This window comes from Crocodylus porosus, unplaced genomic scaffold (genome assembly GCF_001723895.1).
Source record: "Crocodylus porosus isolate Cpor-Errol unplaced genomic scaffold, CroPor_comp1, whole genome shotgun sequence".
Taxonomy (NCBI): Eukaryota; Metazoa; Chordata; order Crocodylia; family Crocodylidae; genus Crocodylus; species Crocodylus porosus.
The window spans coordinates 94553795-94569305 of NW_017728931.1; the positions used below are offsets into that span (position 1 = coordinate 94553795).

The 15511-nt window shown below is 39.9% G+C and overlaps 1 protein-coding gene across 2 annotated transcripts in view; it reads right to left on the bottom strand.

Annotated features, from left to right (window-relative positions):
- Positions 1-3530: 3530 nt before the first annotated feature.
- Positions 3531-15511, bottom strand: part of IMMP2L (inner mitochondrial membrane peptidase subunit 2) — an 875599-nt gene continuing 863618 nt past the window's right edge. For both annotated transcript variants that reach the window (XM_019543389.1, XM_019543387.1), the window contains exon 6: positions 3531-4218. In XM_019543389.1, the coding sequence (XP_019398934.1) occupies positions 4099-4218 (120 nt within the window). In that variant the 3' untranslated portion in view covers positions 3531-4098. The remainder of the gene's footprint in view (positions 4219-15511) is intronic.

Consider the following 15511-nt stretch of genomic DNA (forward strand, 5'->3'; position numbering starts at 1 on the left):
GCTTGCTTTATGCCCCAAATCCCTCTGATTTTTCACACAGTGTCTTTCTGTCATTCTCCCCTAGCTTCTCCATAGTAAAAAATAGGCTTTCAGGCCTAACAGATTTTTTTAAAGACTCTTCTTGTAGCTTTAGAACTGAGGCATCCAAAACAGGTGTCTCCACTAAATTTAAATTGAGGTAATATGATTAAAATGTATAATTAGGGAGCTTTTATAAACTAGAAAACACTTTCAAGTTATTGCTAAGTACCTGATATTATAATTACAGAAAGGATATCAGTGAAGAAAAAGATCTACTGGGATTTTTCCAGTTTGTCAACGTATGTGAGAGACTACGGCCCAGTCAATACTCAAAAGAAGGATGTGGGAACTGTAGTAGAGGAAAGAGAAGAATGACAGATCTCTAGAGTGAAAACTAGGGTAGAGCTAATAAAACTTGCTCTTGTTTTTTCTTTACATGTTTGCATATTATTTAATTTTGGCCATGCTAAAATTTGAATTCATTTTCGTAAAGATTAAAATCAGTATTGTCAGCTACTCTACAACAATCACAATAATTGATTATTTAATTAATAGACAAGCAAACTATATTGGTATTAATTAAAGGGTTTCATAGGCCTGTGGACCAGCTCTGGGAAAGGCAAATGATTTTATGCAATATTTAAATATATTTGGAGATTCTAAAGTGCTAGGCTTACTAAGAGATAGATAATGGGTAGATTGCAAGGGGATGGACTATCCTTGTTGGGAGGAAAAAATCACTCTTTTAAACCAAATTATAAAGCAGGCCCAAACAGCTGCTTCCTCTTGGATCTCTCCCCAAAGAGGTATGGTGGGTCATCACCCTATCCATATATATCACCGGTTTAAATTAATAATCACTATATCAACTGCTTAAGGTACACGAATAAAACAGTTTGCTAATTAACACCCTTTGGGACCAAGAGTGAAGTTAACTAAAAAGCATAAACGCACAGTGAAAATTCTATAAATCCGAACTTTGTCAAAGACCACAGAGATTCAAAGAAAGATTTATTTATTGAAGGTGAGGCCAGCATTTGGCTCTGTCTCCCCTTTCACCCAGTATCCGAAGCTTACCTACTTGTGTGCGTTACTGTCATTTACAGGGTTTCAGGACAGTGATAGCCAGTATCCAGTCCCACCTAGGCGGGCTGATACTTACACTGGAATCAAGGGAGCCGCTATTAGAGCACTGTCATGCAACTGACGGGGAATCGTCAGGGAGCCAACTCCTTCGTGACTCAAGGCAGGTGATGAGAGGAATCTCGGCTCCATGCTGTGGTCCCGCTCGTGTTCTGCCTTTCACCCAGTCACTCACTTCATCCCATCCATCACCCTCACTCTCATATCCTTCCTGTCATTTCTCTCTCTCCTCACACTCACATACACACACACATACCAAGACCCACACAGGGTCTGATAAAGGGCCTTTGCGCATGTTCCTCCAGCAGATAGCATGTGACACGCACATGTTCCCGACTCTCCACTTCCAGAGCCTTCTTAGGCCTACTTATAACAAATCTCAATGGAATTCCATAGAAACCAGAACTATACTATAGCCATAGGTCTGTCCCAGCCTCACCTGCAACACCCTAACCTTCAGAAGAAGAAATATGCCTTTCTGGAATCACTTGTGCTGTTTGGTTTGGTCTTGTAAGGAAGCAGTGATGCCTCCTAGAAGCATCAGTGATAGATCAACGTGGATGTGTAACCCTCTGATCCAGGGGCAGTGTGCTACCATGAACATGAACTAATTATCACGAATGCAACAACATTGCTTAGTACAGAGGAGAATAATCTGGACCAGATTGTCTCTGTCAGTTCCAGACAAAACTGTCATGGGAGAATTCAATGCATTCATTCAGGAAAAAAAATTCTAAACTGTGAAAATTAGGCTGGCCAAAAAGGCATTTTGCTGACCCGTTCACAATGCATCTTGTTTAGAGCAAGATGCCAACAAATAACTAAATCACTTCCTGCAGAAAGACAGCAATGGTGGCTGAGAATCAAAAAGGGTGTTGATCATTTTCAGCAGCAATATGGTGCTGATCTTAAAAAAGAGTGTGTGACTCAGGAGGAGCAACAGCAGAAGAAGTCACAGACTTCCCATCTACCACAGAACTGTAAGTAACATTGCAGGAAATGTGGTCAACAGTTTTTATTGTAGATTGACCTAGTGATTCATAGGTACTTCTTGGCTTGCGAATCATTGTACTGATAACTTGTTAGGCTGAGAAGGTTAGCATAATGAGGCCAACCAAACCAGAACCCTGGACCCAGCCAGTCCTAATCAAGAGATCGGGGTAAGTCATTCCTGGAAGAAGTGCTATCTGCAGAACAGCACCCAGATCCCAGCTGAGCTGAGTGAGGCAGTCAGAAGTCGGTCCCCTGAGCCCGCAGACAGCAGGCTCTACCTGCTCCAGCCTGTAAAAACCAGGCCCAGCCTGCAGCCTTCTTGTTTGGGGGTCCTTGTTCCTGAAATTCTGTGTGTTTTCTTGCTGAGCTTCTGGTTTTGACTCCTGGCTCTGGCTTCTGACTCCATTAAGACTAGACTATTGGCATTCCTTGATTCCAGTTCCCTGCTTGTGATTCTAGTTTGATCTTCAACTCTGGCTTTTGGCTTATGATCCCTGTTAACTCTCTGCTTTACCTTGCTTCCAGCTTCAGTTTTGAACCCTGGCTTGTCCTGACTTAGACTACAGCTTCTGAATCTGGGTCTGACACCAGAACCCGTTGGACCCATTTCCCTTGGAAGCAGCCTGGACTATATTCAAGCTTTGAGTTAGTAATCCCTTAACCAAGACTGCCCATGCTGTGCTGCATAACAGGTAAATTGTTAAGCTTTAGATGCCTTGGCTGAGTCCATCTCAAATCCAGGAGGACTAACAAATGACAATGAAAACAATGCAACGTTGATGGAGCTATCAACTATCCTTTATAGAATATTAGCTTCAGCAATCACAGAGGTTCAGTTTAGTGCTATAATTTAGAACCAAACCTAGTTCAGTTTGCATGAGCTTCTGCTGAGAGTGTGTGAAAAACTCTCCTTGAGATAAAGGCCTCTTGTGCCAGTTATAGACACAACTCTTTCTATTATCCAACCTAAAGTATTTGATTCAACACGTATTGCATGAAGTGAGCTTATACCACTTTGTGACTGAAAATATGCCATTCGTCAAGCCTCCTTCACTTATAAAGTTGCATAATAGTTTCTCATGCATTGGTTTAGCACGTTTACAGTATCAGAGGAGCACCTAGCATATTTTTAAAGAAATGCAGCAATCTATACTAACATTGAGTGACCGTACTTAACAAATGCAGAAGTGTTTTGTGCAGATGGCATGATATACTCTGCATTATATTTGTTTGGAACTCAGCCGTCTCATCAATAGCACATAAAAGAAGTATGTATTCATATAAAAATTAATGGAAAATATTTTAAAATAACTAATCTGTATTCAATTTAGTCATAGACAAAGCCACATTAAATAAAAAATAAACTCGCTGGATTATAGAAGCATTTTTATTCTTTTTTATGACAAATTTTACTTTTCAGTTATAGAAATTCTCCATATTAAGAATTATAGCGCAATTCAAAATAGGAGTAAACGTTTCCACATTTTCAGTCTTAACATAAGTGATAAAGTTCTGAACTGACTTTGTTTTCAACAAGCCATTCATTTCTAGGGATCTGTCAGGTTGCTAAAGAAACAAGTCAAAGGTAAAAGATTAAAACATTCTATAAAATGTTTTAATAATGTCTTATCCACAGGAGCACTGAGACAGACACAATGGCTCAAATACTTTATTGCTTTTGGAAAAATTGAACATCAGATTCCTTCACAATCAAACTAATTACTCCAAATAAAAATAATACATATCATGTAATAATGTATAAGATTTTTAAAAAGGGTTTTGCATTTAAGATGACACTTAAGGGTGATGTTTCATGTTTCTGCTGCAACAGTCTCTGCTGTTACATGGTATGTAAGCACATTTGGTATAGCTCTTATTTATAGTGTTACACCATCAGTGCCTCACTCCCAGTAATATTTTTCCCCATCATTAACACATAGGTCATTCTTGCTCTGTCAGAAGTGGTGTGCGTTCTGGAAGCAGCACGGGCTGTAATTTCTGCCAGCGTCTTGGAGGCCAGAGGATATGAGTAGCACGAGCATGTAGGAGTCCAAGAGAAACCTGCAGCAATAATATAAACCATAGAGGTAATAAAACAGAGGGGTCTTTAAATATATAGAATATGACATTTTTTAATAGGAAGAAGGGAATACAAAGCAAAGAATTTAGAACCTTTCAATGTGAACTACAAACATAATGAAAGGAAAAAGGAAATACACCTTGCAATACCGGGACTAGTTGGGAATTTTACAACAAAGAAATCTTTCTTTGGAAAAATGTTGGACTTTTTTAACTCAAAACTTTATGGGAACGTACCAGTTTTGACAAAACTTTGGACTTAGGACCAGAATTGAATTTCTAATGAAAATGAAAGCAGTATGCCTCATCCCCAGTAGTTAGGACACTCACTCACTCACCTTTGATGTGAAAGACCTAGCTTCAAATTCCTTGGTTGCCCAATTTAGGGTGAAGTTACACATTTCACTCAGACCACACAGCGGATATGTTAAACATGAGTGTGGGCATGTTAAGGCTCATTAGCTCGTGCTAAGTGTTCTGTGAGCATCTCAAAGTCATGCCACTTTGGGCAAGGGTTAACTCTAGGCCATGCTACTTTAGCTTGCATTAGGGTAACTTCAGTCTGCTCTATGGAGATAAATTAGCAATTTACAGTCCTCAAGCATCCCAGGATTTATGGCTCTGGGGCCCTCCTCCTCCCCCGAGGAGGGCTTCCAGCCACACCCCTGTTTGTTTCTTTCCTACACTGTTCTGACTTGCTATTACAGGGCTAGCAACTGCTCACAGCATGTCCCAACTTTACTGCTGCTTAACGTTCCACAGATTCCATATGGTCTAAGTATAACGTGTAACTTGACCATTAGTCTAGGACTTGACCCTGGGTATCCCATGTCCCACGTAAATGCCCTGTCAAGCAGTTGGCTCAGATGGGCAGGCTGACTCTGTGTTCTTCTGTGAAAAATCAAGAAAGGTTTCAGCTTTGTCTCAATGCAAAATAGGGAAGCTTTTAATCTATGAAATTTTCCTGCAGTGGAAGAGCATATCCCATTCAATACAGCTAACATGCATGTCTTTAAATTTGAATGTTCTGCAGATACTGCAGACTTCAGAATTTCCCCATATTATGTTGTAAGTCATATTGCGAATAGAATACTTTGTTTAAAAAAATCCCTAGAAATCACAAATTATAGTGTTTTCTGGTTATGCAATGCAATTTCAAAAATGCCTCTGTCTGAAATAATGAATCTAGTTTTCAGATATGGTTACCTGAGATTAGGCATTTAAACTCTATATCTGGATACCAGATATTTTAACGTTGTTGTCTACTTGCCTATAAACAAAATTTGGGCACTTGGGGCACTTCTACACACGCTCCAGTGGGGAGGCGGGGGGGTCCCACCATCTCATGTATCAGCGTCCCTACACTTAATAATGCTGGCGGGGGCACTTGAACCGAAGCTCATTTGAGCTTTAGTTCAATTGCCCTCACCACCATTTTTGAGCATGGGGACAGTGATACACAAGACAAAGGACACTGCTGGAGCGCAGCAATCACCATTCTCCGGCAGACTTTTGATTAATCGAGACTTTTGATTAATCTGCTCTAACACACTGGAATTCCAGTGTGTTAGAGCAGCCTCGCTGCTTATGTACAGGCACCCTTAATTTATCCAGTCATATTTAGACATAGCCTTTAAACTCTCATTCTTCACTGTGATTTGCAGTACTTTCTTATCAGTACTATCTTAACTAAAAGCAATTTACCTGCAAATCTGAATAAATGTAAACCCCACATAGGGTTTCCATTTAATCAGAATACATTTAGAATGGCTTCTTTACAATTATCCTCATATAGCTCATATCTTCCTTCCTACCCAACCTTTCACTGAAAAAAGAATCTTTTTAGTAGGTAGGCAGTTCAGCATTTTATGCAAATAGACACCAAACAGACCCCTAGGAATATCTTCAGCTAATTTTCTTGATTTAATTTCACAGGATTAATGTATATGCACCAGTCTCTCTACTACATAAAAAAATCACTGAAGTTGAAGTGGCCTATATCTAATTCCATATTTTGTACCTTGATTAAGCAGGTGCTGAATTACTTGAATATAATTTGGTTAGTTAACAACCCACAGAATCTATGAGCTTCAAAACTAGATCATTGAAATTACTGTCTGATACTTTATTTTATTTGGCATTTTCTTGCAGCTTCATTTCTATGGTAAGGGCTGTTATGTCCAAGTTTCTGAATGACATCTGTTTAGAAGTTCCTTTTTTGATAGATTTTTTAGCTACATTTTCGCTGGTTGTTCCACTGGATAATTTGTTGGGCATTTATAACACATTGAATGCCCTTTATTTTACAGCAGCGAAGCAGTTGTAATATTCCTGCAGAGATCTGTACTCCTTATAACTGGCATGATAACATACCTATTACAGAGCTCACCACAGATCATAACACTGAGGCAACTACCAAGACAACAAGTAAAATGCAAGAATATAATAATGACAAAGAGGAAAAAATCCAACTTCTCAAATCTGCATCATGAATTTTAGTTTCAACATTCTGTAAGCTCTCAATGCATACCGCATCCCATGGAGTCAATACAATTTCTGTACATGGAGTGAGAAAATAAAGGAATCAAAATTATGTTTAAATATCTGCTACTATGATCAGGTAAAACTGTGGCCCAGAAGATTACTTCTACCAGTGTCTGTCTCAATACAAGGAAAAAAACCTCTTCCTAGTACAGCTGATTTACAGGAAAACTTGACTATTCTTACTGTATGTTACACAGAGCAAAAATGTCAACTGGTCGGTTAGTCTTTATTATACGGCAAATGAAGCTAATGATACTGGACCCTTTTATCCCAGCCAAAAAGTTCACTATGAAGACATATTTACTGCAGCTTCAGCAAAGACTTTTTTCCCCCCTATATTGTTTATTAATAGAACTCTGCAGTTAGCAAGGCAAGTAAAGGAAATCATGTCTGATGGGGAAATAACTGGATTATTTTTGGAGAACACAGATGCCTTCATGGAGAACAAGAAGAAAACTATCAAGCCCCGATTCAGGCAAGGAATGAATTGAAAGAACTGGGGGACACAATTTTGCTTGTTAAGGTAAATAATAAATTAATTAAACTTATTTCACTTACAGAAACTAACTTATGATGCTTTAAGTGAGTAACTCTACTGAAGAGAATAGAGCTACCCTGTTAGTAAACAGACTTAAATCCTTTTATGTTTAGATTCTTCAGAACAATTTCTCACTTATAGCCACTAGCAAGAAACACCAGCAACCTAAATTGTTGATTCCTATTCTTAAGTGAACATTAAGAGTCTAACATCATGATCTATTTATTATTCTTGTTGTGGAAATAACACTATTGAAGTGAATTGCATCAATATTATTTCTTAATAGCCTGAACTGTTGAGGCATTAATTCTTTTAAAAAAATCTCTGAATATTTAATTGGCCAACTGAGAAGTCATTTTTGTTAACATAGCAATTTTACCTACAAAACAAGCAGTGAATGAATAGTATTGTTTTGACACAACTACTGTGCTAAAAGCATATTTCCTGGAAGTGTTGCTATGTTAATCATGTGGAGGGCTGATTGTCTTGGCACTCCTCTGGGGATAGAGGAACTTGGGCTCAACAGTGATTTCTACAGTGATGTTCAATACATGATCTCCAGCATACTAGACACATTGGGGGTAAATGTTCTAAGTACATTTTTAGAGTAGATGGGGTTCATATCTGTAATTCTTCTCCTGCTATCTCAACATTCATTTTTCAACCACAGCTTTTATAGCTTTAGAGTGGACTTAAGCTCCAACTCCCACAGTCTGACACCAAGGATGAATGATGTCTCTTCCAAGCCCACCTATATTTGGGGGACATAGCAGCAGTGTCTTGTGGCTAGAGGTGAGGATTAAGTGCACTGGCAGCCAAAGACTCTTAAAATCAAAGGTTTTCCGCCGAGGCTACAAAAACAATAGAAAAACCTAGTTTTCTAAGCCAGAAATTGAAAGAGGCCCCAACAATGGAGGAATTCCCAATTCTCTGAGAATCTGACAACTCTGGCTCGTGCCACTAAATTCAACTGCTCTGCACCATTTTGCTTCTCCTGCTTTATGTGTTTTTTGTGATCCCATTTTATTTCTATTATTCCTTTCCAATTCTTTTTCTTCCTCATATTACTCCCAACCCCCAAATCCTGGGTGCATCCATTTATGGTATGTGTGCACTACCAGTGGGTCAGCTCTAAGAATGTCCCACCTACCAGCTCATACTGCAAACCTAGAAATATGCTGGTGAAAGTGCTCTGGGTCACTCCTCTTTGCAGCTGCCATCAAGACCTCAGTCTCTGACATACATGAAGTTGGCCACTGGACATCCCATTGTGACACTACAGTGGTGCATTTCCAGGACTGGAATATGAAGCAGGAATGGGTGTCCAGGTATCCTTTGATGCATCCCATCTGGAAGACACCACTAGGTCTTTAATAGCAGAAACAAGACTGGGGCTCTTGTTTCTACAGCAAAAAAGTAAGATGAGACAGAGCAGTAGCAGAGAACAGAGTTCAACTGAGAAATTCTAATGAGGAGCCAATAGGACATGTCTCACAGTGGCTGCTTTTTTGCTAATGCACATAGGTACTTGATGAGGTTATGAGAAGAAGTAGGAAGTAAAGATATGCACTCAGAGGAAAATCCATAATTATGGTACACTGCTATAATATGCCAGCCCTTTTTGAACCCTGATTTTACAAGCCCCAGGAAAAGCAGATTTGAGTAACATTTTTACACTAAACCTCTTTCAGCAAAAATACATATGTGGGCTGTGTACAGACATTACAGATAGAAATTTGGGTGGATTAGATTGGGTTAAAAATGGTCCCCCAATCTAACTTAGTAATTAGGTGCTAGGAGCCTGAACTAAAATAAATCAGGGTAGGGGCAGATGGGATTGGTGGGGGGAGATAGTTGGGCCCACATGGGGGTTTGGGGAGGTTGGCAGGAACAGAGAGGTGCTCAGATTGCCAAACCCCCAAGAACCCCTCAGCCTTCCTCCCAATTTTACTGAACTTCTCCCAATCCCACATACCACTCCCAGGTCTGGTTTTACTGGCGTTCAGGATGCAGGGGGAGTGATCAGATTGGGGGGTTGGCAGCTCTGCAGAGGTGTTAACAGGATCAAGAGGGCTCTCTCCTCCCACCAACCAGAGGCTATTTTTAACCCCCTGATTTCCCCACCTTCAGGAAAACAGCCTCTCCTGGCAAGCCAACCTCCCATCCCACCTGCCCCTCACCCCACCCCAGTGCTGGGAGCAGCTTGTGGAACTGGGAGGGGCAGGCGCTGGCAGGCTTGGTGGGGGGGGGGGACAGCAGGCTGGTCTGCAGAGGGAAGGGGGAGGAACCAAGGGACTAAAATTATCTTGGTACTGTGGGGAAGGACAGGGGAAACATGCAGCCCCAGGGCTGGGGCCAGTGGCTGTGCTTTCCGAGCCCCAGGGCTGCACTGGGAATGTGTACAAAAGTTCAGTTAAATTGGTCTAGCCATATCCAATCTAACTGAGTACACATCTGAGGTACAGTTAAATTAGACTGGCTTGGCTATTTTTGACCATCCTGGAAATTCTGTACAGTTTGCATTTAAAGCAGCCTAACTAAGGATCTAAATGAAAGGTCTGCATGTGGGTGAACTAAGTTAAATTGGGTGACCATTTTTAACATGATCTACTCTCCCAGAATGTCTCTACGTATTCTTGGTGGCACTGAAACCTTTCGCAATCACACAATATCACTATGTTTTTAATTTTAAAAAACATAACAAGCACATTCTGAAACATTTGAAATGACCATTTTCCATATTTTTTAAATGAAAGTTTCATTTCTTTGGTTAAAAACTTTTAAAACATTAGTTATAAATAAAAGCTTGCAATCAAAGTGAAACATTTCTACTTTTTTACTGTTTTGAGAGACCAGAAGTACAATTTTTTTGAATATCGGATTTTCTGAACACGTTTTGCTTTCATTTCAAATTGACACTATGGGTAATTGTTCCAACAACAAAAATCCATATTAGAATGTAAGGAATTTTGCATTGTCCAATTTCTGTCACAAGGTAGTTAACTACAAGCAAAAAATCTTAATGATAAAGCCAGTCCCTTAACATTGGACCTATACATCATTCCTAAGTGAAGTTTTAGTATTTGAGGAGGAAATTCTCATGAAAATGTATTGCTTTTTCATGAGAAAGTTAAAGTTTTTAATTAGTCTTTCTGTGACTGATTTTGTTTCCTCGCTTTTTAAGCCTGGAAGAATTTTATTTTTGTATTTGCATTTTGTCTCTTAGTCTTTATAATAGGTGTTTAAATTGTGTGAAACCTGGAAAATGCCACTGGCAGAGAGAAAGTACAGGTTCCTCTCGCTTCATGCAGATTCTATACGTGCGAATTTGCTTTTGATGTGATGACCCTTTTTATACCTAAAATGTGTTATACATGAGGTAAATTCACTGTTATGTGATTGGTGTGGAGGAAGCCCACAGTCAGCTGCTTTGTGCAGTGCATTGTGGGAGTGACGCACACCAAAATATAGTCTCCTGTGTGGATCTGTGCTCCTCACTTGTTGTCTGTAACATGTTTCTGTAGTGGCCATCCCTATTATGATAGTGCCCTGTACTTGTGTGTACTATCTGCTGTAGGTGAGTACCAAAATGCTCTTGTAAAAGTGGTACAAATGGGTTGAGGGTAGTAAAGTTGAGGTCTTGGAAAGTATCCCTATTTGTTACATTGTACCGTGGGTTCCTTTATGCAAATTCAAGTTATGCACCATTTTCCAGAAATGCATGTACAGCTTAAAGCGAGAGAAGTCTGTATAACTCTAAAAGCAAAAGTAGAAAGAAATAATACCAAATTAAAAATGCCATGGATTATACTGCACAAGAAAACTGTTATCAACATTTAGAAAACCATCATTTTAAAAATATGTCAATCTCATACATTGTGTGTATCCCTCTGGTTTTAACCCCTCAGCTTGAGTTATATTCTACGTATATGCCATAGGTATTACAACTGCTACAAAACACTGCTAGAGACACAAAGACACTGCAAACAAAATTAAATGCTCCCCAAATTGAAGCATAATAAAATAACATCAATCACAATTAGTGTTTCTTATTAAGGTTCCTTTCTCTTGATGTAGTACATTTTCATTAAACACTTTTTGTTCAAATAAAACTGAAAACAGAAATGTACAGGAACCCTGTTCGTACTACCTTTCAGATTTTCTACAAGTGGTTTGCCAACTTGTGACACAGTGGATAATCTAGGATTCCTTTTATTAAGCTTTTTTTGTTGTACATGCAATGCTTTTTGCATGTCTAAACTGTTGTTTAGACCTAACCCAGACCAGCACTGATGTCTTAATCCACCAACCATACACAAAAATGCCCATTATTTCCTCCCCTCTCCCATCCCAAGTGATCCAGCCCAGTGCCAGAAGTTTGCCTGAGCATCAGCTATCAGGCCTGTCCTCCTTCTTTCCCCTCACCATTCCTCTCTCCAGTGTGTTCAGTCAGCAAAAATGAAAGACAAGGAATTTCACCAGCAGCTCTTCTGCCCACAAATTCCTGTCTCTGCTGCCCACAAGGTAAGCAAAACATAGAGGGTGAGATGGGTGATAGGCTTGATTCCTAAATGGTATCCATTTTTCTGATTCTGCCCTATGAATGAGTTTGCCCACAGCTTGTTCTTTCCTATACTTCACCTATGCTGAACAGCAAGATATGTAAAAGGGGAAGGGATGTTTGGATGTCTCAGCATATTTGAGGGTGCCCCTCACAGTCACCCCAAGTTAAGGTGTACCTATACCTATTGTTACATGGATCCCAATCCTCAGAAATTGTATAGCAAAAATAGTATTAAAGGTACCCAAGAAAATACAGCTGAGGATTCCTCCAGTATGGAAGAATCCCAAGATGTTGTAAAGTTGGCAGGGATTATCTTTCAAATACAGAGGAGAAGGTTAGGGCGCAGACATTTTTTTAAGGACAGGACTAGGATACTGTGTCCTCACCTAGTCTCAAGCCAACAGGGAGGGCTGCAGTAAACCTAGCTATTCTATGTAAATCAGAGCAGATGTATAATTACACTAACTTCTGCTTTCAAAATCAAGGCAAAGCATAAAGGTGGTCCACAGCTTCTCTTGTCATACCGTAAGCTGTGCTGAGTATGATACCCATGATACACAAATCCTAAAACATTAATGTGGAACAAACACTTGTGTTCAAAGAGTTGATGTAAACTACCACCTTTAGAGAAAGAAAAGACCTGGAAACTTCAGTCTAAGAGGTGAATGTTTCAGAATGTAATAGAACAACTGAAAATATAACTTTAGAATGGAAACACATAAGTAACTAGCTAGTGCCCTACCTATAATACTAACAGAAATATATTGTGGAGGATAGTGACCTGTGTCAAATTAGATTGTCTTTAAGAAAAGCTATTACACTGGGTTTCAATATTAGATTGTAGGTGTAAAACAGTCTCACAAAGAATCTTCTCAGTAAATTAGCCTTTCCAAAAAATCTATAGTCTAATAGAAAGTAAACATGATTGCTATTACATTTTATTTTCTGTACACGGGTGAACTTTGAGGCAACCACTCCCAATACAGCAGTAGGAGAAAGTCTCAATAAAAATAAAATCCTGGAGATTAAAGGCATAATGAAGAGAAACTACTTTCTTCAGTGGAAGAATCTATAATAATAAACAAGGACAGAAGAAGCAAATGTCCTTGATCATCTTCCTTTATGCATATAAAAAACACATAAAGGTGAGAACTCAGGGATTTTTTAAATTAGAAAAACATCACCACAACAGATTTTATCATAAATGATCCTACTAGCTGGTGTAGCTGCGAAATAGTCTATGTAAATTTGAGCAGATGTATAACTACTCTAACTTAAGCTTTCTGGACCAGGGTAAGGCAAAAGGCTTATCAAAATAAAAATGCAGTATTCTCACTGTAACTCTAGTAAGAAAGGCAAGATAACCCACAACTGAACTCATTCTTTGCCCCCTCCCCGGTATAAATAAGGCCTACTGGAGCCATACAGAATGATTGACAAAGTAAAGAATAAAGCCCATTAATGATGTTGCTATATGTTTCATTAGCACTACCTTCGATAACAGATAAAGTAAGCATACACATTTCTATTCCAAGACCCTACTGTAGATTCAGCTGAGGATTCAATGAGTTCCTAATATATAATCACTGGATTTTTTCTAATATTGTGAGTATGGGTGGATAGGCATATAAACACGCTGTATAAGTACTGTATATACCTTTGTGAATACATCTGTGCTATCTACCTATCCGCATAACTGTGTTTACGTGCATATGTATATGAACAGTATACATATATATATAAGTACGCACACACACAGACAACCACGTATAGGGGAGAGAACAAAATCTATTCACAACACTAAGTCTGATTCAGAGAATGAATGGAAGTCACACTGTGATACAGAATAGCTATTTGAAATTCATAGAACATTTGTGATCACATAATTTTAATGCAGTTTTGCAATTAAGCTCTTCATATTAGAGCAAGTGGGCACTGTCTCTGAATTCTTAACAAGAGATCAAATTCTTGCTTGAATCCAAAATGTGTTGTAAACTGGGATCAAAATAATTGAGTTAAAATATTTTCAGTCAATTTACAGAGGGCTAAATTAGTCTTACCTTATAAAAGGGATAAAAGATGAAATTTCTAATTAAAGTATTATATTTCACACTGGCACATGATCATTTAAAGGAGCCATGGGATCTGATCCCCTGACCAGGGCCCTGATTCCTGATCACAGAATCATAGAAAATTAGAGTTGGAAGCAATTTCAGGAGGTCACTTAATCCAATCCACTGCTCAAAGCAGGACCAACCCCAACTAAATTATCCCAGCCAAGGCTTTGTCTTGCCAGGTCTTACAAACCTCCAAGGATAGAGAGTCCACAACCTGTGCAGGTAGCCTGTTCCAGTGATTTACTACATCTAACCTAAACTTGCCTTGCTACAACTTGAGTCTATTGTTCCTTGTTCTGTCATCTGCCACCACTGAGAACAGTCTAGCTCCATCATCTTTGGAACCATCCTTCAGGTAGCTGAAGACTGCTACACTAAATCCCCTCTCAGCCTACTCTTCCCGAGACTAAATAAACCCAGTTCCTTCAGCCTCTCCTCATGGCATGTGCCCCATCCCCCTAGCCATTTTCAATGTCTATCACTGGACTCCAATATGCCTACATACTTTCTGTAGTGGGAGGTCCAAAACTGGACACAGTACTCCAGCTGTGGCCTCACCAATGCCAAATAGAAGGGAATAATGACTTCTCTTGATTTGCTGGCAACATCTGGTGATCCCACCAACACACCCCCTTTCATGTCACAATGGTGTCCCTTCCATTTGCTACTGCAGGGGGAGCCTGGCATCATGATACTAGGCTCCCCCTGCACCAGCAAGTTGTAAGCCACATGTCTTTAGGTCCAGAACTAGGCCAATTGTTAGCTCCAGCCAGGGACCACACTGGGATATCAAATCTGCTCCAGTGTACTCAGAGGATTGGGACTGACAATCAGCTGACTGTTGGCTTCTGCCTGACTATTGGGGCTGGTTCAAGACCCTGTGCAGTCCTTGGCTGGAGCCAACAATAACCTCATTTTGGCCTCAGCCTGGACTTGCTACAAATTCAATTTCAGACGCCATGTAAACCAACTCTAAAAAATGTTCTACATAACACGTGGGACATTTTTATGGCTGGTTTGACATTTTATGGTGCCTTTAATTGGGCTCAGATGTAGCATCATATCTTATGCTATTTATGCTCTGATTAACATGTTAATCAGAACATAAATGTAGCATGCAGAGTGGGCTACAGTCATGCACAGAACTTGCTTAACCTCTTAGCATCAATTAGGGTGGTCTTCAACTATAACTTCAATTCACATAAAAATCTGAGGGCCAAAAAAAGGCTACGGGGAGTCTGGGTGCATCCACACATGCCAACCTGGACCGCACCCGCTGCCCCCTGCTGTGTGGAGGCACTCTGCCCCGAGATCCCAGTGACCCCAATGGCAGTTGCTACTGCTGGTGAGTGCCAGATTTTTTTTTAATTGCCGAGATGCTGGGGCCAAGTGGGGCAGCCATCGGGGGGTAGGGGACCGCAGGAGATGGAGGGGAATAGGGTTGGGTGAGGCAGTGATCGGGGGGGCTCAGGGGCTAGGTGAAAGATGGGACTCAGTGGGGCAGCCATAGGG